General features: G+C 36.3%; 2 protein-coding genes across 2 annotated transcripts; both read left to right on the plus strand.

The window, feature by feature from the left end:
- The first annotated feature begins 778 nt into the window (after nucleotides 1-778).
- LOC108712474 (mas-related G-protein coupled receptor member H) lies at nucleotides 779-3,933 on the plus strand. Its single transcript, XM_018254677.2, has 2 exons — nucleotides 779-895; nucleotides 2,380-3,933. The coding sequence occupies exon 2, from the start codon at nucleotides 2,674-2,676 to the stop codon at nucleotides 3,670-3,672; it is 999 nt and encodes a 332-aa protein (XP_018110166.1). The 5' UTR covers nucleotides 779-895; nucleotides 2,380-2,673; the 3' UTR covers nucleotides 3,673-3,933.
- A 14,600-nt stretch (nucleotides 3,934-18,533) lies between these two features.
- Nucleotides 18,534-25,471, plus strand: LOC108712332 (proto-oncogene Mas). The gene is made up of 2 exons (XM_041587804.1): nucleotides 18,534-18,664; nucleotides 24,258-25,471. The coding sequence occupies exon 2, from the start codon at nucleotides 24,315-24,317 to the stop codon at nucleotides 25,308-25,310; it is 996 nt and encodes a 331-aa protein (XP_041443738.1). The 5' UTR covers nucleotides 18,534-18,664; nucleotides 24,258-24,314; the 3' UTR covers nucleotides 25,311-25,471.
- The last annotated feature ends 152 nt before the right edge of the window (nucleotides 25,472-25,623 follow it).

Below are 25,623 nucleotides of genomic sequence, written 5' to 3' on the forward strand. Positions count from 1 at the left end.
TTTTGTTACCCGATACACAACTTGGACAATTTGTCAAATGAAATGGAATACAGTTTGGAAATGGATACAACATTAGTTATGAATTTGATCCATCAAGCACTCGCAAACATTCACTTTGTAACAATCATACATTATTTCAAGATACATTAATGCAGGAAGTCAATTTAAGCTTAGATGCCATTGTGACATCATAGCCTGTGTAAATATGAGATGAATTAATTTTGTATTAGTTCCTTTAAAATTGCAGTAAAATAGGAGGGATTTAATTGCACTAAACATTACTGTTGTATTGTTCTTTGTTTTAAATGTACACTCAATATAAAATAAGAACCAAAGGAACTCCACTACTCACAAGCACTTTTATCCTTCACTCATAAGACAAGGAAAGGCAGATTCACGGGGGCTGTCAATAAGTTAGACTCCCCCACTGAACCCAATTGCCAAAGTTTTTCCTTTCTTTCACTTGCACCACCATTTTGTCTGCCTCAGAGATCACCTGACAGGAAATAATGCAATATATTTTTATAAAGACATATACTACGCTTTTCAAACTATGGCAATTTGATGCAATACATTATGGGTCAAGTGCAGTGAAGTGTACATATTCAGATGCTGTGTTTTTACCCAGGTTTTTTTTAAATAAGAAAGCGGGCTGGTTAGGAAATTAGTTTCAAAATCTGTAATACAAATTAATTTTCCACCGTGATTTGCAACAAGAGAACTCCTGTCCCCAAAGTAGTAATGTACTGTACTTGTACAATGTCTGACCAAATATCTATTGTCTCTCAACATTTATACATAGGATCCAACAGAACTAAGAACTGTGAACTGTTTCTTCATTCCATTCTTCTATGCTGCAGATTCCTAATGGTACTTATATAGGCTGTTCTCGAAGGTAAAAACATTCTCTACTTAATAACTTAAAACTGCATTATATAAAAGGGTTGAGCAACCTACAGCCCTCCAGAAGTAGTTAAATTGCTTCTCCCATCATGCCAATGATACCCGACAATACATTTAAAGGGGAACTATCATGAAAATAAAAATTTAATACAAGCTTCATCTCAGATGCGGGGGGGTATAAATGAACTTGGTTCTATTAAAAATAAACTTTCTAAAAAAATAAAATGTATAAAAGCTTAAATGCTGAAATCAAATTTACATTTTGGAAGTGAAATTAGCTAGTTTATTTTTTTTCTATGCCTTTACTGCAGTAACCTTTGTACAACTATAATTTAAAGTAATTAGAGATTATTGTTGTGTGGAATTCAGTGAAGTATTGTTATATAAAATGACTAGCACCATTTTGTTATGGATCGCTGGCAGTCTACAATAGTGGCTCATACAATTTTCTCTACAGGTATTTTCTCTTTTCTACAGAATATAAATCATTTAATAATAGTGATATAGTAAACAATGTGGGAAATTATGCATTAACTTAAGGTGGCAGTACATTCTCAGATGAATGTCCTGATTATCAGTTTGTGTAAGGGCCCCCCTGGGGCTCAGTTGGAGCTTATTGATTTATTTGTCATGAAAATTCCTTCATTCAAAAGTGGAAATAAGAATAATTTAGCTGATATTTTGTTAACACATCAGTTGGATAATGGCATTTACATGTATTGACAGCCTAACAGGAACAGCGGTAGATTTTTTGAGAATAAACTTTTTTCATTGCAAGTTTGTTAGTGGCCTAGCCTGTGAAGCACTGCTTAAATTTAGTATTGCATGTTGTAAAACAAAGCCAGACAGTTTTAATATCCCTTGGTCCCTAACCTAGCAATAACATTAGCCTCTAATACAGTTTTGGCTAATTTCATCTTCTATCATATTGGACTGGGAGGCAGTGCTGTGACATTTGTATTACAGCATGTTGAGGCACAGCTTAGGTACGATCATTATTTATTATAATCAGCATTAAGGACCTTAAGGCTGTTAGATATTACTAAAGACAAAAAAGAGAAACTAAATGTCAACCATACTCATATTAATACATATCTGTGGTTGTACATGCACCATTAATACACAAGTGTGAAGGGAAGTGCTGGAGTTGCTGGTCTTTATTCTTTATGTTATACATATTTTATATTATCTTAAGATCTAGAGTTAATATAGTATTAGTATTTGCAGATTATAAATGGAAGTCTATAGATAGGTCTGTTAATGTGTGTGATACATGTGACCTGGGGTTCATTTGTGGGGGTTGAACTTGATGGACTTTTGTCTTATTTCAACTCAAATTAACTATGCAACTATGTTTATATAATCTGTTTACACATAAGGTGTGTTTCACACAGTTTATTAATCCATATTTTCTATTATATTGTTGGTATTAAAAAAGAGAATATCAATGATTCTGTTTTTCTTTTTCACTTTTAGTTCCAAAAAATAATTGGGAAGGTGCTGCGTATCAGACCAAGTTGTTCAGAAATCCAAGCAACTGCAACATACCTTCTAGATCCTCACTGGGAATTGCAGTAAAAGTGGAGCAAAAAGCAAACCAACAAACTGTGCACTTTTTACCTGTTTTAAATATTAATATTGTTGGTGATTTTGTCACCAAGGGAGCATTTAATTGCATCCATTATCTAGAAACACTACGGTCTAAACTGAATTTCTTTCACTTTCTAGAACTCTTGAAATTTATTGCCTGAGGTATAGTATATTGATACTATGACAGTGTCTTATTCAACAGAAGAAATGGTCTTGGGAAACCAGACCAGTCTGAACGTGGCAGATATTAGCAATTTTATATTACCAATAACAATGACTGTGTCAGCATTAGGTATAATTGGCAATGGTCTTGTCATTTGGTTCCTTTCTTTTAAGATCAGGAGAAATTCTTCCACAGTCTATATTCTTAATCTTGCTGTGGCTGATCTCTGCTTCCTTCTAGTGTTTACTACTTTGAACATTATTAGCCTTGCCTTAAAAGTTGAAATTCCTTTAGTTGACAAACTTGAATATTTAGATTTCATTAGTACACTATATCCACTGATACTAACTTGTCTTTTTGGGTACAACACCAGCCTTTGTCTTCTTACAGCCATAAGTGTAGAAAGATCTCTGTCTGTCCTTTTTCCAATTTGGTATCACTGCAACCGACCCAGGCATCTGTCCTCAGTTGTATGTATCTCTATATGGACAATGTCTTGTCTTCTTACAATACTTGAATTTTGCTATTGTTACAAACCTGAATATATCAGTATTTATACCAAGCTAAATACTGCAGTTAAAGAATGCAACATTGTCTTTACTATTATTTGCTGTATTAGTTATATTGCGTTCATACCACTCATGACTATCTCAAGTTTTGTTCTTCTAATCAAAGTATGTGCTAGTTCCCAGCAGAAGCAGCCACCAAAATTATACATTGTGATCACAGTGACTGTTATTTTCTTTCTTGTATTTGGCATGCCAATGAGAATTTTTTTACTGGTATGGTACAAACAGCACATTTTCCCACCGTTGATAATACTTAATATCTTGTCCTTGTTTAGTTCTATGAACTGCAGTATAAATCCATTTGTTTATTTTCTTGTTGGACGTCAGGGTAGAAGCAGCGGAAGGCTCAATCTTGTAATAATACTCCAAAGAGTTTTTCGAGATGATGGAATTCAACTTTGGAGACAACAAAAAAAAGAAACACCTAAAAGTGAGACAATGATTTAAGTATATCAGGTGTGGATCACATTTGTAGGATATCTTTTTCATACTGTCTTCAATGCGTTTTGTCTCCTTTTGCCATATTACTTTGGTGAAGCGAAATAAGACAGATTTGGTTATCACTAAAGCTGTATAATACAGACAGTTCATCATCAGTAGGTCATCATTATAGTAGTATTTGCTATTTTACTACAATTATTTCCAAGTTTGTATAGTTTAGGTTAGAATGTATCAACACTTCGATACATAAGAAATGCTGTAGGTAAGAATTTCATAACCAGGTAAAAATATCTTAACATAAAGTAATATATATATATAATTACTGACAAAAAGCATGCCTTTGAACCCCTTTTCCAACTCTATCCTATACTTTTTACTACTCTTACAGAGGTAGAAGTTAGATACGGTGGTCATGTTCTGGCCACACCCAAATGTTCACACTCTGAACCTGGATATTTGTGTGTGGGGGTGGGTGGCAAACATACAAACCATGTGCCCCATCTTTACTTACACTTCCTTCATTCTATTTTGATATTTAGTTAATTATTATTAACTTATTTTGTATTTAGTTAATTTAGGTTGAAAAAAGACAAAGGTTCATCAAATTTAACCCTTCCAAATTAAATAAACCCAAGCAATATACTCATTCTTAGCTATACACTCACACATATAAATTGTATATACAAATACCTACACTAAACTTACTCTAGGTTTTAAGATCACAATAACAAACCATCCTAGCCACCACAACATCTCCTTGCAGTTTATTACAACCTCACTGTCATCACTGTGAAGAACCACTTTCACTCCTTCAAATGAAAGTTCAGTTCCTCAAGTCTAAAGAGGTTTCCTCTGGTTCCTTGATTTTTTCTGTAGAAAACTGATCCCCCGCTATCCGTCTATAATGCCCTCTTGTGTGCTTGTAAAACTTAATAATGCCCCCTTACAAACAAGCTCTTTTCTCCAGAGAGAACAACCCCAACCTTTATAGTGTTTCCTCATAGTTTGTTCCATTCCTTTTACCAGTTTAGTTGCACATCTTTGCACTCAGTCCTCACTCACTCACTAATATCCTTCTTAAAGGGATACTGTCATGGGAAAAAAAAACATTTCAAACTGAATCAGCTAATAGTGCTGCTCCAGCAGAATTTTGCACTGAAATCCATTTCTTGAAAGAGCAAACAGATTTTTTTATATTCAATTTTGAAATCTGACATGGGGCTAGACATTTTGTCAATTTCCCAGCTGCCCCAATTCATGTGCCTTGTGCTCTGATAAACTTCAATCACTCTTTACTGCTGTACTGCAAGTTGGAGTGATATCACCCCCTCCCTTCCCCCCCCCCCAGCAGACAAACAAAAGAACAATGGGAAGGTAATCAGATAACAGCTCCCTAACACAAGATAACAGCTGCCTGGTAGATCTAAGAACAACACTCAATAGTAAAAACCCATGTCCCACTGAGACACATTCAGTTACATTGAGAAGGAAAAACAGCAGCCTGCCTGAAAGCATTTCTCTCCTAAAGTGCAGGCACAAGTCACATGACCTGGGGCAGCTGGGAAATTGACAAAATGTCTAGCCCCATGTCAGATTTCAAAATTGAATATAAAAAAAATCTGTTTGCTCTTTTGAGAAATGGATTTCAGTGCAGAATTCTGCTGGAGCAGCACCATTAATTGATGCGTTTTGAAAAAAACATGTTTTCCGATGACAGTATCCCTTTAAGGACTGGAACCTAAAACTGTTTTGCATACGCAAGACCTTAGCAGGGACCTATAAAGAGGCTACATTTTGTTCACATCCCCCAAGTTAATATTGATTTTTATGCAAGACAGTACTTAAATTTCCTTTAGTAGCCCACTGAGTGCCCATATTAATCTTTTATATCCTAATCATTAAATTGGGGTTGGTTTATTTTGTCATTACAGCATATTCAACAGTTTATTAACTGGGAGAGAGACAATACAAAAGTTGCATATACTGTATGTGTAGAGTATAGTCCCTGTAACTAGTGGAAAGCAAAATACAACCAGTTAAGAGAGGAATATACATGTAAGCTACACATTAGTCCTTTACTACAACACACAACCAAAGTATCTCATGTGCTATCAGCAATTCACTGAATAATCAATAAACTCTATTTCGTTGGCTTGAGACGCATTGTATTACCTTACGGCTACTGGTGTGGATTTTTTAAACTGTTATCAGCAGTGTTAATTGAACTAAATCAACCAAGGGGTATAATTTGACAACCCCTGGCCAATAGCAAAGTATATCTTGTGGAATATGGATCATGGGCCCTCAGACCCTCTCTCCCTTTAGTCCCCTACTTTTATCATACTGTTTGTACCCTAAGTAGTTAACATCTGTGCTGAACTAAAAAAATATATGTATTTCTGAGAGTCCACCAATTAAAGCCAGAGTAAAAATTGCCCATGTCTTGCTGCTGGCATTGCACTTTTTTTAATCTGAAAATGGGAGCATAACTGTAGTTTGCTACATTTTATATAATTTGCATAAATTGTCTGAATTATTGAAATCTTTATTATATCCACTTCCTAAGTGCCTCTCTTTCTTTAGGTCAAGGAAGTTCTTTTCTTGTATAGGCAACTGTTATTACATGTTCCCCTTACTTTGTTGCTTTCATACAATTACACATTTTAACGTAGGTGTATTTTATGTGCTATTGTCATCTCAAAATAAATATGCAAAAATATTGTCTTTATTGCTGCTATTATTTCAGTTGCTATTATTCAATAATACTTTAATTTCAGGGACAATATACACCTGTGTTTATCATCAGCCAAAATAAATAGGGTTTAAAGGACCAGTAACATCAAAAAAAACGTTTAAAAAATTCGTTAGTACACAACGAAAAAAACTACCAAGACAAATTATACTTTAAAATCCCAAACTCTTTATTAATAAATAACTTACAGAAACTCTGCTGCCTGTCCTCTACAGAAACGGTGAAAGGGCGACCATCGAATTTGTGAATTGACTGTAACTGAGCGGCTGTGTGAATAGGAGTGTGTGTGTGTCCGTGCAGCTGCCACAGCTCTCCCATTGCAGCCTCCCTGTCACTGCACTGTCCCTCTCTCTCCCCGCCCGGCCACTTTCATTTCCGCCACCTGTCAGGGGACAGACCCACTCTGTCAGGCTGGAGAGACCGGGAGAGGGGAGGCCCCGGACTGCTGTATCTTCTTTCCAAGAGCTGGGGATGCGGCAGCTGTGACCCAGACGAGGAGGGGAAGATGGGAGTGCAGAGCTCGCCAGGAGGGAGGAGAAGTAGCGGAGAGCAAAGCAGCGCAGAGAGCAGACGCATCGTTCATGTGGGAGCTAAAGGATCCAGCAGCAGAGAGCCATGGAGGAGAAATCGAGTGACGTTCCATGGATGGTCGCCCTGTCGCCGTTTCTGTAGAGGATAGGAAGCAGAGTTTCTGTAAGTTATTTATAAATAAAGACTTTGGGATTTTAAAGTATAATTTGTCTTGGTGGTTTTTTTTGTTGTGTACTAAAGTGATGTTACTGGTACTTTAAGTTGAAAACGCATAATTACAATGGTAAATAAATAATAAATGTTTTTGTTCTTTTTACATAGTAATACAGAATATTTTAGATCCTAATTACTTTCAGCAGATGTAAATATAAATGGACCAGCGCTCCAAGACAACTTGAAGATAGAAAAAAAGGACAGAATGACTAATATAGTGTAGTATTTTTAGCTTTTTAACTGTAATCACACACTCTATGAGGGGAGTCTCCTTCTCCTTTAAGGTTACCACCACCTTTCATACAAACATTGTGACTGCAGTTCAAATGGATGAAAGGTGCTGGTAACAACCTTAAAGGAGAAGGAGCACTCCCCGCATAGAGTGTGTGATCATCTAAAGGTGTACACTTAAAAAGCTAAAAATACTACACTATATTACTCAATTTGTCCTTTTTGTCTAGCCGCAAGCTGTCTTTGAGTGCTGGTCCATTTATATTTACATTTTCTGATTGTTACATCCGAAGGAGAACGGATATTGGGCACCGGCAGAGGGAGTGAACTGCAGGATCCTAGATCACTTTTTTCTATTTACTTTCAGCAGATACTTTATCCTGCCTGTTTTGTTCTGCAGAGCAATTATGGGGCATTTCATCAGTTTTTTGTTCCAGTAATTAGAGTTTTCCTCAAATAAATAGTACAATAGTACACCAAAAGTCTCTTGCTAAATAAAAATAACATCAAAGAAATCTCTTGCATGGCTCATGATTTATATAAAACTGACAGCAATCACAGTAATATTAGTTTTTATTTGCTATAATAATCCACATGCAGGCATAACGTTTAGATGTATTGTAAAGCTATTGAATAACTATATGGGGCATATTTATCAAGGGTCGAATTTCAAATTGAAAAATCTTTGAAATTCAAATTCAAAAAGACCAACTGAAATTAATTTGAAGGTTTTTTTTGGTCGAATTGATTCGAATTCGGCTGAATACAGACTTATTCGATCGATTCAGTTGAATTCCAAACGTACAAATCGAAGGAATAGCGCAGGCATGTCCAAAATCCGGCCCGGGGGCCAACTGCGGCCTGTTTTCAAATTTACACTGGCCCTCAACCTCCATCATAAAATTAATAATAATGCACCCAGCACAGTGCAATAAGGAAATCGTGTAGCAGCGCGTCCCTATGTGCCAGTATGTGTCTATTGCTAACACCTTCAGCACACAGACAGCAGTATAGACCAAGTGGCAGATCATTTCACTAATGTGCCCAAATATTACTGCTACGACTATGTGATTCCTTTTGGCACTGTGCTGGGGGGCCACATTATTATTAATTGTATGATGGAGGTTACGTGATTCCTTGTTTAAATGAGTTAAATTATGTTAATGGTTCAAAGAATGTCAGGCTGAATGGTCAGCCCCCACACATTTTAACCTCACCAAATCTGGCCCTGGTTGCAAAAAGTTTGGACACCTCTGAAATAGCGCATTCAATCGAATTCGATTCAAAGTTTTTCCCAAAAGTTCACCAATTGACTCCAAATAGGTTCTAGGAGGTCCCACATAGACTAAAACAGCAGGTTTTAGATGGTGAAGGGTCGAAGTCGAATTTTTAAAGAGACAATACGAATTTCAAATTTTTTTCAAATTTGAATCAAATTAGGACTATTCCCTAGTCGAAGTACACAAAAAATAGCTAGAAATTCAAATTTTTTTCATTCGAAAATTCACCTCGACCTTTGATAAATCTGCCCCTAAATGTCCTCTTTCATGGTCCATGATGTTCCACAGTAAGGCATTGCACTGCTTATCCTTGCCAAAAGAACATTTAAGCAGGTCCACAAGAAATATGGCAGACTGTTGTCCGAGGTAAGCCTTTTTGGAGAAGGTGTGTAGCATTATATCAGGGATGGTGATGTCCTGTTGTGTATTCATTTTTTTTTGTGGTGTATTGCAGCCCAAGTATTAGAAGAAAACACAAAGAACCTTTATAGTGTTCTTTGTTTGTCACAGTTTATGATTGTTAATGCTATTGTAAAATATCAGATGTATAGATATATAGATAGATACTGTAGATGATAGAGAGACAGACAGACAGACACAGACAGACATAGATAGATAGATAGATAGATGGATGGATGGATGGATGGATGGATGGATGGATGGATGGATGGATGGATGGATGGATGGATGGATGGATGGATGGATGGATGGATGGATGGATGGATAGATAGATAGATAGATAGATAGATAGATAGATAGATAGATAGATAGATAGATAGATAGATAGATGATAGATAGATAGATAGATAGATATGGATAGATAGATAGATAGATAGATAGATAGATAGATAGATAGATAGATAGATAGATAGATAGATAGATAGATAGCACTGACAAAGTTTGGTCTAGTCTACTAGCCCATTGCAGTCAATCAAATAGTGTTTCCTAGCCTACTGCAGTTAATATAAAGAAAATAAACCATTCATTTGTTTCTACTGGTTATAGAACAGGGTCATATGGTTGGGTATACAGTAAATGCCACATGTAAGTTTTTTCTGTGAAAAAAAATTTCTTCATCAAATTAGGGTTTATAGGAGAATTAAATATGAAAGTCAAAGCAATAGTTAAATCCAAAAAGAATTATTATAAACTGAATGCTTCTGTGTTCAGTATATGTACATACTCAAAAACAAATAAAATAGGTGCACATGATGTTCCTTCACAAAAGAACTACTAATATCTTTTCTCAAAGGAACTAGTAATGCCTTCATATATTTCTAAAGTCTGTTGGATAAGAGATAAGATAGCTTGCCAAACACAACAACAAAAAGGAGATTGTTAAAAAAGTTATGGGTCACTTAGCACTTTCCTAGCACAAGGATAAGGAAGGTGATTCCCCCAAGAGAATCCTAGTGTGATCCTGTAGTTAAAGGTGGGTTATGAAATGCCTTATACCAATATTGTTATTCATGATATTTCACATCCATTAATAGCAAGAAAGCTTGTGGTTATAAGTCACGTCTTCAATTTGTAGATATTGTGTTAAAGTCACATCTTTAATACCCAAGGCAAATAAAATAGTTTATACAATTTCCTACAATGTGTTTATTTTTCAGATTGTATTTTTTTCACAGTATCTAAATATGTGCACGCCTTCAATGTACATCCAGCATGTATTTACAGTATAATTAAAAGTGGTTCCAGATGTCAACACAATTTTATCATTCTCAGATATGAACAAAAGAAGCATTGATGGTTAGGTCTAATAAAACAGAACTATTGTTAATATTATGACAACATGAAGGATGGTAAGGATGTTTGTGTGACTCCTTTATCATTGCCACCAGGAGTAATATCTACAAATGCTATTAAATCTAAATACTTTTAATAATAATTTATAAGATTAGAATTCAGAGTCAGAGTGGTTATTAGAAGTACTACATACTTTTTCAGTAAAGTTACAGTAGGAAACTATAAATGTGTGTGCTGCAATCGACTATTTTGTAAGAAGGAATAATCTTTAGATCACGATTAGTGATGTGTGAACCTGTCCTGTTTTTAGTACACTGCTAAATTTGCAGCAATCCTTTTTAAGCAGAATACAGTGGAGTCTACTTGTGTGCAAAATATATCGATGTCTATGGGTACCACTGTTGCCAAAATTTTCACTTCAAGTTTCGAAAAAATATTAACCGATGACAAAATGCAGAATTTTGCCACAACTCTACAGTATACCTAGTGAAAAATGTGGCTTATCACTAATCACAGTTGTTTTCCTCACTAGCATGCCATGCCTACACAGCTTTACTGAAAGGAGAACTATTTTAAAAATTGAGATTTCATGTGCGCTCCATTTCACTGAAATAGTTTCAATCAGTTAAATATTCTGTACCATTTTTAAAATATTCATGTTATTCTTCAACAGGGTTGGACTGGGCTGGCGGGACACCTGGAAAACACCTGGTGGGTCCCTGCCCTCATGGGCCCTGCAGATGTAGACCAAATCCTTCCCTGCTGCCCTTCCTCCCTCGATCCTGGCCTCCACCACTGTCTTCCCTTCCTCAATTCAGAACTGATCTGGCTTCCCCCATTACTCCCCCACTGCCCTCCCTTCCTTGATCCAGACCCAATCTTGCCACCACTTCAAGCCTGGCTTCCTGTAATGCCCTCCCTTCTTCAATCCAGACCCAATCTTGCTTCAGCATCATACCCCCATTGCACACCCTTCCTAATTGCTTGCTTTAAAAGTTAAGTAATAAGGGTGGTGCGTGGGCACAGGGGAGGGCCTGGCAGTGGGTGAGCAGACAGACGGCGGGGGCCCTGGATGGGGAGTGGGGGCAACTGGAGTAGCAGCCCTGGTGGGCCTTGCATGCCCCAGTCTGGCCCTGCTCTTCAGTATCCCCTTCTCATAAAATCTGTCTCTCTTAATGTTGAGTATTCAAACCACATGAAATGATTATTTTATCTAGAACACAGAGGAGTAATAAATACTCATTATTTTAAATATACCTCGTACATACTGGGAGGCCTATTTATCAAATTTTAATTTGTGTAATTTTAGAGTTTTTTTTTCTTTTTCAAATAGAGTCACATTTAAAAAAAAACTCAAATGCTTATTTATGAAAAAATCTGAATATATAAAACTTGACTGAATAAAATTGTGGAAAACATTTGTCAGTTTTACAAGCTCAAAAAAACTTGAAAAACTCGAACTGAATAAATATGGCATGGCTAATCTGTGTGCTGGTTCTGTCAACTGTGCTGGATAAAAGGCAGTGCAATCCTTAAATTGGGTTAAGTATTGTTTATATTTTAACTATAGAAGGACCGTGGATGGCCTCGCAAAATGTGCAGTTTTCCTTTACCAGGGAGACCAAGTAAAGGAAGAACTTTTAAACTTTCAAATATATATATTCAAAATTCAGTGTTATGTAATTTTAGAAGGATTTTTTCCTACTTCAAATTTGCTTATTTGTTAAGAAGTCAGAATATAAACTCAAATACCTCAAATTTGTGAGTTTACAAGCTCCATTTTTTTTTGAATACTAGAAAAACTCAAATAAAATAAATAGTTTTAATTTTGCCTAGGACAGCTCCCATTGACTTCTACATGACCTTCCAAGCTTTTAGGGATCCGTTTACTAAAGTGTGGTAAAAAATGCACACAAAATACATACAAATTTATCGCCGATGTGTTTTCGGCAGTTTACTAACCTTGGGTAAATATAAATTTGCAAATTTTCTTGCGCAAAAATAAGTGTTCGCCAGTTATCACATTCACTGAAAATAACGCTGCATACACATTAACGCCTGGTTTACTAAACAGCAAAATGTGCAAAAGACTAAATTTATGCAAGAATATTCGCAAAATTTTACCGCCACCTATGTAGTGGCGTAAAAGTATTTTTTCACCAGAAAATTTCAAGGGGCAGGAAATATCCCATAATACTTTTTTTTTACCCATCATTCTTTGCTGAGAGGAGAGAAATGTGTAGCTATTGCTGACAGGATCTTCTGGCTTCTGCTTCTATCTCCTGCAACAGCAGCAGTTTCAGCTCAGAGGTGTATTATTGGCAGCGGGCATCACAGTCCAAGGATCCGTCAGCCTCTACGCTTTTTTGGTTTCATTGTGATTGGCTACATTAAACTGTGCATTTCTATGAAGCAAAGAGATTGACTGGTATGATTTCTTATTCATATGATTCTATTGGCAAAAGGGTTTATATGATGCATAAATGTTTGATTGGTGTTTGTTATGTTTAGGGTAGCCGAGGATGAGTAGAGTATAACAGTGCTTTATTAGCAGAGACTCATGCAGCCATTAAACAACAGTAACTTTCACTTTTAAGCTGTGCAGGAAGCATGCACAGTATAGGCCTGAGCACAGTGACATCTACAGGCCATTTGTATAAACACCACATACACTCTGGTAATGTTGTTGGATGGTATAATCATCAGTCAATAAAGTTTATGGGTTTTGAAGATGCATTTCTGGCCATAAATGTCACAGTAAAAATTGCCATAATAACCGCCATAAAACAAGACTATTTTATAGCATAAATATTCACAAAAACCTAATTTGTCTCCAGAAAATTTGCAACTCGCTAACGTAAGCTGCTTCGTTAACGTAGTTACCGCAAGTGATCGCAATGACTTCTGAGCGCATTGCTGTTTAGTAAACTTAGTCACTGTGAGTATTATGGCGGAAAAATATTTGCAGCGATAACATCCTTAGATGGCAAACTTTTAAACTTTCATATATATATTTATTATGTAGGACTTTCTTCAAATGGCAGATTTGGCACACAGGGGCTTATTTATTGAACCTCAAATTTTTTTGATCATGTTTTCAAGGGGAAAAACTTGAAAAAAAACCCTAGAAATTATTATGCTGCTAAAAATCCATATCCGAAAATACTTCAGCTAAAATATCATATAAAAGTAAAAGGCAGATGTCTTGAAGATGTTTGAAGATGTTTCTTGCATTCGTGATCTTTGAGGGTTTCTGCTGGTTTTCTTTCGATAATCTGAAGTCATTTTTTTCCAACGTCAAATCGAAAAAGTCATGTTTTTGGTAGTCAAATCTAAAAAGTTGCACAAATCAATTTGACGCAGAGTTTGTTCCCGCACATGCTTTTTTTTCATTGAGATTTATTGGTAATAAATTAAGGGCATTTAGGGTTGGGAGTTTTGTCAATTTTTTTTTATATAGTAAGAAAAACTATAGTTTTATTAAATAACCCCCACAGTGTAACCTGAAATCCATTTTTTAAAATTCACAGTGGATTTTTTCCAATTCAGTAAGTTTTAAGGAAAACTATACCTCCAAACAATGTAGGTCTCTGTAATAAGATATTGCATAAAACAGCTCATATGTAAAACCCTGCATCATGTAAATAAACCATTTTCATAATAATACACTTTTTAGTAGTATGTGCCATTGGGTAATCATACATAGAAAATTGCCATTTTTCAAGAAATAAGGAAACCAAACAAACCAGGTTGCATGAGCCAATTAACAGACAGAGTTCTGTCTTTTGCTTCCGCACTTCTTCCTATTACAGTTAGAGCCAGGGCCAGAACTAGGGGTAGGCAGTGTAAGCACTTCCCTAGGGCGCAAAGCTGGGGTTGGATCCAGGCAACTACCTTGTCTGCCTCCTACCCCTAGTTCGGTTCCCTCTCTGGCTGACTGTCCACTTGCATGTGCCTCTAATGGCACACACACACTCACGTCTATTCGCGTTTGCGTGCGCCTAGTCGGTGCTGCGACCGGCCAGGTTGCCTAGAGCACCTGGCCGGCCTGGTCCGGCTCTGGTTAGAGCTGCAGTGTTTTTGGTCAGGTGATCTCTAAGACAGCACAGAGACCATCACTAAATGGTGGTTCAAGGTAAGAGATGTAACAGGGCAACATTTTGCTTAAATATATGTATAACAGTCTTTAATATGCCACTTAATTTGATATCAACTTGATATCATATCTCTTGCTTAAGTATTCATTTGGGGGTATAGTTTTCATTTAACAGTACATAATAAATGCAACAACAACTCATATTTTAGTCCTGCTTGGTTCTCTGGCAGTCTGTCTATAAAGGGTCTGATCTTCAGTGAGACTTCAGTCACTTTTAAAGCAGTTTACACTTGATTACAAACAGCTTCTGTTATTCTCCTCCTTTGCTGGGTCCTGTAGAACATTCTGGGAGATACTGTATGTACCTTCCATCAAGAGTCTTTCCAGCCTTTGAGCCACAATATGTCTATCTATATAACAAAACAGTTTACTGTGCCACTCACGGGTCTTTCAGATAAGTGTTTGAATATACTAACTAAAAATATCACGATTCTCTAAAAGACACATTCACACGCCAGGAGTATTTGTTCATAATATAGTTGTAATCAGTCTCTGATTGTTGTACAATGGTATACATTGTTTAACACACAAAAAATTAAGCAGTAATCAGAGATCTCTTTTGTCATATTTATGTCAATATATTTTACAAAATCCTCTTATTTATTGGTTAATGCACTCTTTGTGGTTTATTTCCTTCTTCAAATTTAGGTTTGTATTTACTTTTAAATTTTCTTCCTGCTGGTCAAACACTTCACAAAAACATTTGCCCGAATATATCAGTATTCTCAGGTATCAACTGTTGTGCAATTCCTACAACTATGAGCATTTGTTTTCCAGATCTGTGCATGTTGCTCTCTTTTCTACTTAGAATGTTTGCGGTTAAAATTAGTTATTATAATTACAGTTGTGCTGAATTCAAAAATGTATTTAAAATCTGTCTAACTTTTCGTTGTGCAAGTTAGTATATCAATGAGGTTGGTAGGTACAATGCAAATTCTGTAAAATGAGTTATTTGAACTTACCATGCTTTTGTATATAAATACTGAAACATAAAAAAATGGATACCATTCAAGGACTAAACATGGAGTAGCTTTATTTTCCTTATTTGCCATGTTTAGCTCAAGAAGTAACGTAAACATACTTTTTGCTTAGTTTTTATTCACAAAAAATGATGTTCAGCACAAGTCCTATTATTTTAATTCACGTTAGACGTATTAGTTGCCTGGCGACAAATCTCCCCAAATTGCCTTCTCCTGCCTTCCCGCCGGCTAGAATGAAAATCACCAGTGGTATGGCACTGGGAGTGCTTCGTTTTCCGAAGTCGCACGAAGTTGCCTCACAAGGAAACTTTGGAAACCGAAGCACAATAGTAGCATTGTTCCAACTAGAAAATGGGACATCTATCACAAGTCTCTGAATTCTAACATTCAGATAGTTTTCTATTCAAGTATGGGAATTTTCCTGAGTTTACCCTGTAATCTTCAATACTGTACATAACTTTACATAATGCACTGTAGCCAAAGGCCTACATTTCTAGGCACTTCCTCATAGATTTGTCTGGCCCAATCTGTTTTGGATTTAACCATGCTGGCACAAACAATGTTTCCCAAGATACAGTTTCTGGGCATCTATTTTAACACTTATCTCATTATAGATATTAAACTTACATTTTTGTGCTGGCTCTGATATGTAAATGTGAGTGTAATGAGTTAAAATAGACTTGAGATGTGATACAGTATATTGTGTCTGCAAATAATATGGTTCAAGATTTAGATCAAGTTTATTGTAGGTTGTTGCTTTATTGTTTATAATGGACTGAGTTAAACCTCTGCACTGTTTATGAAAGGCCTGTTTTGACATTTGATACCTGTTTATATGTTCCAACTCTTGTGCCATGAAGTGGAATTGTATAAAAATAAAATCAGAAAGGGAATTCCCATCTGGACCCATTTTGTATGATTACAGGGTGTGAAAGGTTTCAGTAAATTTTGATCGATGATGACGGCTTAGTGTAACAGTTTGTTAGTCTGTTGACCATGGTGTTTCCCAGATATGAGGTAGGTATCTCTCTCACACCTGCTGGGTTTTCATTTGGAGGGGTTGAACTTGATGGACTTTGTCTTTTTTCAACCCAATTTAACTATGTAACTATGTAACTATGTAACACCAATTAGGTGTGAAGTAAAGGTGCGAAGATTGTTAAAAATAGCCTTATATTGTACAAAGAACAAGAGCAGGTCATCTCAGCTACATGAAGTCTTTGAATTCAGAGAGGGTGGGAAGGGGTGGTTCACCTTTAAGGTAACTTTTAGTATGTTATAGAATGGCCAATTCTAAGCAACTTTTCAATTGGTTTTCATTATTTATTTTTTTATAGTTTTATAGTTATTTGCCTTTTTCTTCTGACACTTTGCAGCTTTCAAATGGGCGTCGCTGACTCCCTTCTTAAAAAAACAAATGCTCTTTAAGGCTACATACTTATTGTTATTGTTACTTTTTGTTACGGATCCTTCTATTCAGGCCCTCTCCTATTCATATTCCAGTCTCTTATTCGAATCAATGCATGGTTGCTAGGGTAATTTGGACCCTAGTTACCAAATTGCTTAAGATGCAAATTAAAGAGCTGCTGAATAAAAATCACAAATAATAAAAAATGAAAACCAATTGCAAACTGTCTCAGAATACTCTCTACGTCATACTAAAAGTTATCTCAAAGGTAAACAAACCCTTTAAGTAAAAAATAAATCATCTTACTTGACAAACACCTTAAATACCATTATTAAAGATTGTTCTCTGGGTCTGACTCTTAAAGGAAAACTATACACTCCAACAATGTAGGTCTCTATAAAAATATATTGTATAAAACAGCATGGAGCACATACACAAACCAAATATGTTAGGTCACATGAGCCAAGTAAGACAGTCATTTGCTTCCACACTTCTTCCTGTTACAGTTAGAGCTGCAGTATTTCTGGTCAGGTGATCTCTAAGGCAGCACCACTGAGAATATCATAAAATGGGGACTCAAGAGGAAAGATGCAATTTTAATAAAATATATATTCCAATCTGGTTAGATTCTTTAATATACCACTTATTATAAATCCGTTGCTTAAGTATTCATTTTGGGGGGATATAGTTTTCCTGTAAAACAGACCCGCATGCGTAGTTGGAGCAATCTTCCATTTTGCGACAACTGCGCATGTGCTGAAAGTCATGGAAATTGCAGAAGTGCCAGAAGAAGACCTGAAGATTACCGAAGAGAAGAAGATGCCCATGAACGCCGAATCTGCACCGAGGGCTAAGTAAAGATTTAGATGCATTTACCAGGGGTAACTGCTAGGCTAGGGGGAGCAGGGAGGGGGTATATGTAGGGTAGGGGGTATGAGTTTTTTAATTAAGGGTTAAGTTCTCCTTTAAGTCTGCTACTTGTCTAGTAACCCATAGAAACCACCATGACCCATAGGAAAAGTATATATCTGCTATAAGAATGCGTTCATCATGGGCTCCTGTACAAAGTAACACAGGATGATTTTCTAGCAATAAATAGTTTACTTTTATAGAAAGTCTGTGCTTGTGCTGATTTTTAATCTATTAATATACCCAGTTTAGTAACATTTGCACAGCCAACGGCTACCACCTTATAAAACAGGTTTAGCAACTATGTAAACTATTAGGTGATCAATGGATTTCTTTCTTTGTATTTTATTCCCAAAGGAAACTGCAGTTGCGTGTCAATGAGCACAATACCATACCTTAATTATTTGCCACAGTGTGAGATGAATTATTAGATACAAAATATGTGAACAAACATAAGCAAGATAAAATCAATGTTTACTTGGAGCCTAAATCATATACAAAGAACAAGGAAATAGCTAATACATAGCATGAGTCTCCTGCCAGAAAGATTGTGTAATAGCTGAATGCCACTTGTGGTATTAATTTGGTTTTAGCCAAGAGTGGGTGTAGGATTACTTTCTAACCTGCCCATTTGTGTTCACATTTGTCATCCAAAAGCATTGATTTCCAGAAGAAACATTATTCAGTGCTAGGTGTTTATTAGAACATTGAGTGGGAATCAGTAATCACACAGCAAGGGTCAAAAGAAGCTAATGTAACTGTTTTCCGGCTTTCCAGAAACCCAAGGTAAGTCCTGAATAGGTCTACTATGTTATCTGTACAAAGTAAATGGCTTTCAGATTAAATAACTGTAAAATGAGGCTAGATTTAAAATCCAGGATGTAAAATTAATGTTTCACTGTACCTGAATGTGCCTTTTCATTGTTAGATTTTTTTTTTATTAATAGCCCCGTAACAACAAAAAGGAATGAGCTAAATGTATCTACTCATAATATTAACTTCTTCTGCCCTTTCTGAAAGGATGCACCATTTGAAGAAATTATGAAATATTATTTAAAATTATCTACCGTTTATTATACTGTAGTTTATTATAATATGTATTATAAAATGCTTCAGCTGAGCATAATAATAATTTGTGTATACAAGTAGGTTGCTGAATACTGCAAAAGTTATAGCAAACACACCACACTTAACACAGGGTATTTGCTCCAAAGAAAAATGTTCCATGTACTGTAATTGAATAAATCTTGTATCTAATGAATTTGTGGTTTTGGTCCTTGAATTTTATAGGAACCTAATGTATAATGCATAATGTAATAATGTAGCTGCAATAGAAGTTAAGTTTGTCTTTAGTGTCCAGAATTGATGTAAGATTTAGGTCCTTTCTGACATGCCATACAAAATATATGTTAGGGCCTCTACTTACACATCCTGTGTGCACTCCCCTGAGCAGTGTTTTAAATTAGAATCTCTGTTTGTAAGAGTTAAAATACTTGGGAAATTGGTGAAATCTGCCCAAATCTATATACTGAATTTCGTTTTATCTTGGGAGAAATGACCTAGTACACGTACAGTATGATGCCTAATTACTCATTATTTATTTGCAAACTGCATGGATAAATGACTAATTTTGGAAGAAATGATTTGATTAGTAATACATTTGTGTTTGATCTTAGTTATTTATTCATTCAAAATGTTTCATGAATGGCAGCAGAGAGGCAAAGGCGGATCAGCGTGCGAGTTAATGGCTACTTATAGAGCTGCCTGATTTATTTATTTTGTTTTTGTGGATTTAGTCAGTTTTTATTTAGTTAAGCCAAACATTATGTATAATGGTGTAAAAGGTAAGATGGTAGTGTCTTTACCTAGTCCTGCATTACAGATACATACATATATAAAAAAGAGTCACGTCATTTGGAGGCCTATTTATTAAGGGTCAAATTTTAGTGTTTATAGAGGTTTTTGATACTACGTTAAGCTCTATTCCACAGAAAAATACGAATGCCATGGAATTTATTAAAGGATCCGAAAATATACTGTAAAAAGCATGAATGGAAACAAACGCTTAATGATTCACTAAAAGAATACAAATATCTCTAAAACATCCAAACAAGTTTTGAATTTTTCGGACAATTACTAGAAAAAAAATCTGAATTGATTAAAAAAGGGTCCACTAGGATCAGTGTAGTTCCCATTGACTTCTATGGGTCCTCAACAGCTTTTACTTGGTGTTTACACTTCATAAATCTCAAATACAGGGATCTCCCCGATGAAAGTTCCAAGATGGAACCGAAATGTCGGAATCAATAAAACCAACCTTCTTTTGACACTGAAACTTTGTTATAAATTCCTTGGATGTGCTGTCGCTTTTGCATCATTTTATACATATCTAAGCTTATATTGGCTGTTTTTATGCTTACAAAATAAACGCTATGTTTTAAACTTTTAGCACAATGGTGTGCGATCTCGTTGGACAATATATATATGGAGAATGCCAGCACTCACGAAAAATAAAGTAAACAAATGCCTGGGTGCAATCCTCAAGTATGCATATCAACGTAGTCCATAGAAGTAGCACTCACAGGTCTTAAAGGAGAAGTCAACCCCTACGTGCAAAAATCCCTCCCCCCTTCCCCTGTGTAGGCCCCCCAGCCTACCTGCCCCCTACCCCCCGGCAAATGCCTCTAACTTGTTATTTACCCCTCAGTGCAGGTCCTCTGTTCACAGCAGCCATCTTCTCCCGAGCGCTCTTCTTCCTGGATTCAGCAGCGTTTTCTGGTGCATGCGCAGTAGGAGGAATTTGCCGGTGCAGATCTACTGCGCATGCGTCGAAAGCCACGAAGTTTAAAAAAAAAAGAAATCGGAAACATCGTGACTTTCGGGCGCATGCGCAGTTGGCGGCATTTGCTGGTATGGAGCTACCCCGCATGCGCCCAAAAGTCACAAAGTTTCTAATTTCGACTTCACGACTTTGGACGCATGCGCAGTTGATCCGCACCGGAAAATGCCTCCTACTGCACATGTGCCAGAAAACGCGGCTGAATCCAGGAAGAAGAGAGCTCGGGAGAAGATGGCTGCTGTGAACTCAGCAGGAGAGGACCTGCACGGAGGGGTAAATAACAAGTTAGAGGCATTTGCCGGGGGGAGGAGGATGGGGGGCCTACACAGGGGAGGGGGGGACTGCACGTAGGGGTTGACTTCTCCTTTAAGGCAAATTAAAAAAGTCTTTAATATAGGCAAAAAAGACTAACATTTCGGCTGGAACACCAGCCTTTTTCAAAGTAACGTTAGTCTTTTGTGCCTATATTAAAGACTTTTTTAATTTGCCTTAAGAGCACCCATAAAAAGTAAGGTCCTGTAAAAGAATGTTCATTATGGCTGCCAGATTTCTTTCAAAGCCATATGAGATTACCTGTTGTGCTAACACATTCCTCCCTTGTTTATATTCTGTGACGTCAAACTGCACTTTAAAGAAGATTAACTGTATCATTGTGCAACACTAATGTACATTACTTCATTTGGTCTAGGGGTCTAAAGAACCCATAAAAAATCAAAGGTTGTGGAAAAAGCGTTAACTTTATAATTTGAAATAATAATATTTTTTTTACATTTTATTTAATCTTATGATATTTGGCTGGACAGTAGTAAGCACACATTTATGTTCTTGGTTATTATATTTCGAGTTAAATACCTGATCGTGTGTTGTGCTAATACATTCCACCTTTGTTTATATTGTAATGGACGTCAACATTAACAGAAGATCAGCTGTACCATTGTGCAACACCAATATACTTGTAAACCTTAAGTAATGCTCATCGTCTTATGAATAGCCGTTACTGATGGATTATAAATTATGCAACTTGAGTTTCAGATTTCATATGTTTATATCCTGAAGAAGCTAAGTACCCTGGCATTTTATGAAACAATTCTGCATATACTGTAATAAATTGTCCTTTGAGTTTGAGGACACCAATCCATATTATTGTCAAAGAACCTTCTCCATTCTAAGGACTGAGAGATTTTAAATCTGTGGCTTTTCAACTGTTGCTTAGAGGGTGACTATAATTTCATTTTTATTGTCCCAATAGAGTTGCTTACTTTTAATATTAGAAGCTAAATTATTTTCTACTTCCTTTATTTGAAAGTATAAATGCCTCTGATTGCATTTGATATGATACAAATAGAACAAATAGGGCTATCTGGCACTAGAAGGATTTAACACATAAATAAAGTAAAACATAGTAATTATTTGTAGAATTTAAAAAAAATACATATCTCCATAGGCCCTATACATTTCGTGCCCTTAGGACACTTAAGTCATGGGCTGATTGCAACTGAGCCTGGCCTCTGCGCAATGGTTTTTGTGCTGTGCACAAGATCCCCAGAAGGCTCTTCAATAGCAGGGACAACTCTCTATGTTTTTACATAATAATACCATAATAACATTGGTTTTCGGCTGGGATAAGCACTATTCTGCTGGCAAATGTGAGAGTATAGTGGTCTATTAAAGGGCAAGTCAAGCCCAAAATAAAAATTTCCCTAATAAAAGAAAACAAAATTCTAAGCGACTCTCCAAAATACATTAATTAAAATTGTAGTGCTTATTTAAAACACAGTATAAAACAGTTGCTACTAAAAGCAGCATTTGCTTAACTCCTGCTTGTTACTTTTTAAACAGTGTTGCAAAAGACAGGTCTATCAATCAGCAGCCTTGTCTTACATTGTATCAATAACCTGAGCCCAATGAATGTATATTGCAAAGTTGCTTAGAATTATGTTTTCTTTTATTGGGCAAAAAAATGGGATGGCATTCCCTTTAACTTGATATACTTGCATGTCTTTGGCTAATAAAAGATGGATACATGAGAAGTGGTTTAAGATCAATATCAATGATATGTGTTTTTTGTTTTTTAAAATCTCAATAAATGGTTATTGAGCTTTATTGTGTTCTCTAAGGGGCAGATAACTGCATCTTATGAAGACATTAGGGGTTATTGAAGATGACACATGATAGCTCATTCAATAAGCACTTATTAAGGGGTCTTACTGCATTCTGCAGTCCCGCAGACTTTACTGTATTTATCAATACATTTTCACAAAGAATTGAATTGTATGATTCAATTGAATTGTATGATTTTTTCGGATTTGACGCCCAAAAACCAAGACTTTTTCAGATTATACCCCAAAAACCGTGAAATCTTCAGATTTTTGTACAAAACCCAGTGCAGATCAGGCCATCTTCCATTGACTTCTACATGATCTCAGCAGGTTTGAGATGGAGTACTTTTTTATTCATACAAGTTACAAAAAAATTGGAATTGTGTTTTGCCCTGTAAAAGTCTGACCAGAAAAATCAGACTTTAGTAAATAACCCCCTGTGTCTCTATCCCAAGTCTTTGTATAGTACCCCTTTAAGTATTTCTGTTTTTGGCTGGAGTCATTTCTTAACAGCTGTTACCTTTTTTGGGGGGGGGGGTTGAGGGGAGAGAAGTAGGAATATGCTGTACTTGCAGATATTTGTAAAATTTTAATTTTTCTAAATCCATTTCTTTTTAATGTTTCAAATGTATTGATTTGTTTTTCTTGATATAATACTGCAATGGAGAGTGATCTTTCTTTGGTTCTAGTTTTCAAATGGAAAAAAGAAAGGTAAAAATGGAACTAAAAGCCTACTATATTGATACCATTCAGAAATGTAAATGTTTAGAGTAGAAGTTAGATCAGTAAATACATGTTCATTCCATCCTGGTGAGTATATTTGTATTGGTTATTTCTGTGCATTTGATTTAGCCAGCAATACAGATGTTTGGGTGATAATATTTGCAGGATAATTTCTCTGTAATCCTCCTAATGGTTTATCTCTTTGTCAGATATTAGTAACTATTCTACAGGATTTTTCTTTTCAGATAATATGATTAATCAGTCATGAGTGATTAATAATTTTATAAATTTAAATGAAAAGGATTTTCTGAGTTTGTAAACACTGTGTATTACAGGGGTAGCGGAATCATATCACTCAATAAGTTGCAGAATGACCACCCTACTATTCCAGTTGCTAAAGAAATATATAAATATTGGAAGTAGTGATGGGCGAATTTATTCGCCAGGCGCGAATTCACGGCGAATTTGCGCATTTCGCCGCCAGCGAATAAATTCGCGAATCGCACGCGAAAATTCGCGGCAAAAATTCGCCGGCATCAAAAAAAATTTTCACGAAAAAACGGACGGCGCGTTTCGCGAATTTTCCGGCGAAGCGAAACGGCGCAAATTCGCCCATCACTAATTGGAAGGTGTAGTCTGAGGTGCTGAAGGTTGCTATCCCTGTTATGTGTCATATGACCAACTAATGTGCATTATGTTTGTTTTGTTTGTTTTGTAGGAGCAATCACCAAATAAGAATTCCTCAACACTGCAAGGAAAGTGCAGTGTCACCATCATGACTACAGTAAATGCAACTATGGTTTATTCTACAGTAAACTCAACACTTTCTGTTCTAAGAGCAAACAACACTCAGAACAGTCAAAATATTGGGTACTCAATTGTTGCCAGTTTTGCCGCCTTTTTTTCCATCTTTGGGCTCATAGGCAATGCAATTGTCATCTGGGTTCTTACAGTGAAGATGAAGAGGAACAAATACACGGTGTATATCCTTAATCTTGCCATTGCTGATTTTATCTACCTTTTTTTTGATGCTGTTGTCATGCTTTTATTTGTGGACAGATTGCTTAACATAAGGCATCCATCAAGCAAAACATTCCAGGCCCTAGAAACCATATATGATTTTGGCTATTCTGCAGGCATGCTTTTCCTTACAGCGATAAGCATAGAGCGTTGCTTGTCAGTTCTCTTCCCCATATGGCACAAATGTTACCGGCCCAAGCACTTATCCACTTGGGCCTGTGGGTTCCTCTGGTTCATAGGTGCTTTATTATCTCTCCTTGATAATTTTGTTTGCCCTGCTAATGACTTCACTATGAACACCCATCAGTGCACAGCGATACAAATTTTCAACTCTGTTTTCACATTTGCTATCATTGTTCCTTTGATGGTTATGTCCAGTTTTACTTTGATCCATGTTGTAAGGACAACATCAAAGAAATGTCGACCACCAAAAATCTATGTTGCCATCATAATTACAGTTCTGGTGTTCTTGGTTTCCGTGGTACCTATCAAAGTGTTGTGGATTTTGTTATATTTTAAGTTATTCCCAAGCAACATTTATTCAATTGCCCTGTTCTTTGCCAGTACTTACTGCACTGTGTTCAACAGCAGCGTAAACCCATTTATTTACTTCTTTGTGGGGAGGCAAAAGATGAAAAGGTTTAGTAGCTCGGTGAATGAGGCGCTTAGCAGAGTTTTTAAAGAAGACGAAACAGATCAATCAACTGAATATTACACAGAGAGCAATTCCACAATGTCTACATTAAATTAGCATGTTCCAGGAAGATATTTTAAGACTGAGTAAAGTGTGTGCTGATAATTCACCTGTTGAAGAAAAGCTACAATCCTCTGTTCACCATAGACTAAAGCTGGCCATAGATGTTGAGATTTTTAAAAGATCAGATCGTCATTGTGAGACCACGATTATCTCAGAACAATCGTACGGATAGTCCATCAACTAAAAAGAACAATTTGCCAGGAAAACAAAGGGGAGCTGCCTGCTTGGCCCTGCAAACATAGATAGATTGCACTGGGACCGACAAAGATTTTTTAACGTGGCCGATCAATTTCCTGACAGATTTCGG

The sequence above is a fragment of the Xenopus laevis genome, chromosome 3S (assembly GCF_017654675.1).
Source record: "Xenopus laevis strain J_2021 chromosome 3S, Xenopus_laevis_v10.1, whole genome shotgun sequence".
Taxonomy (NCBI): domain Eukaryota; kingdom Metazoa; phylum Chordata; class Amphibia; order Anura; family Pipidae; genus Xenopus; species Xenopus laevis.

Excerpts from the sequence above, each read along its gene's own strand:
- LOC108712332 (XM_041587804.1), top strand. The coding sequence starts at position 24,315 with ATGACTACAGTAAATGCAACTATGGTTTATTCTACAGTAAACTCAACA.
- LOC108712474 (XM_018254677.2), top strand. The coding sequence starts at position 2,674 with ATGACAGTGTCTTATTCAACAGAAGAAATGGTCTTGGGAAACCAGACC.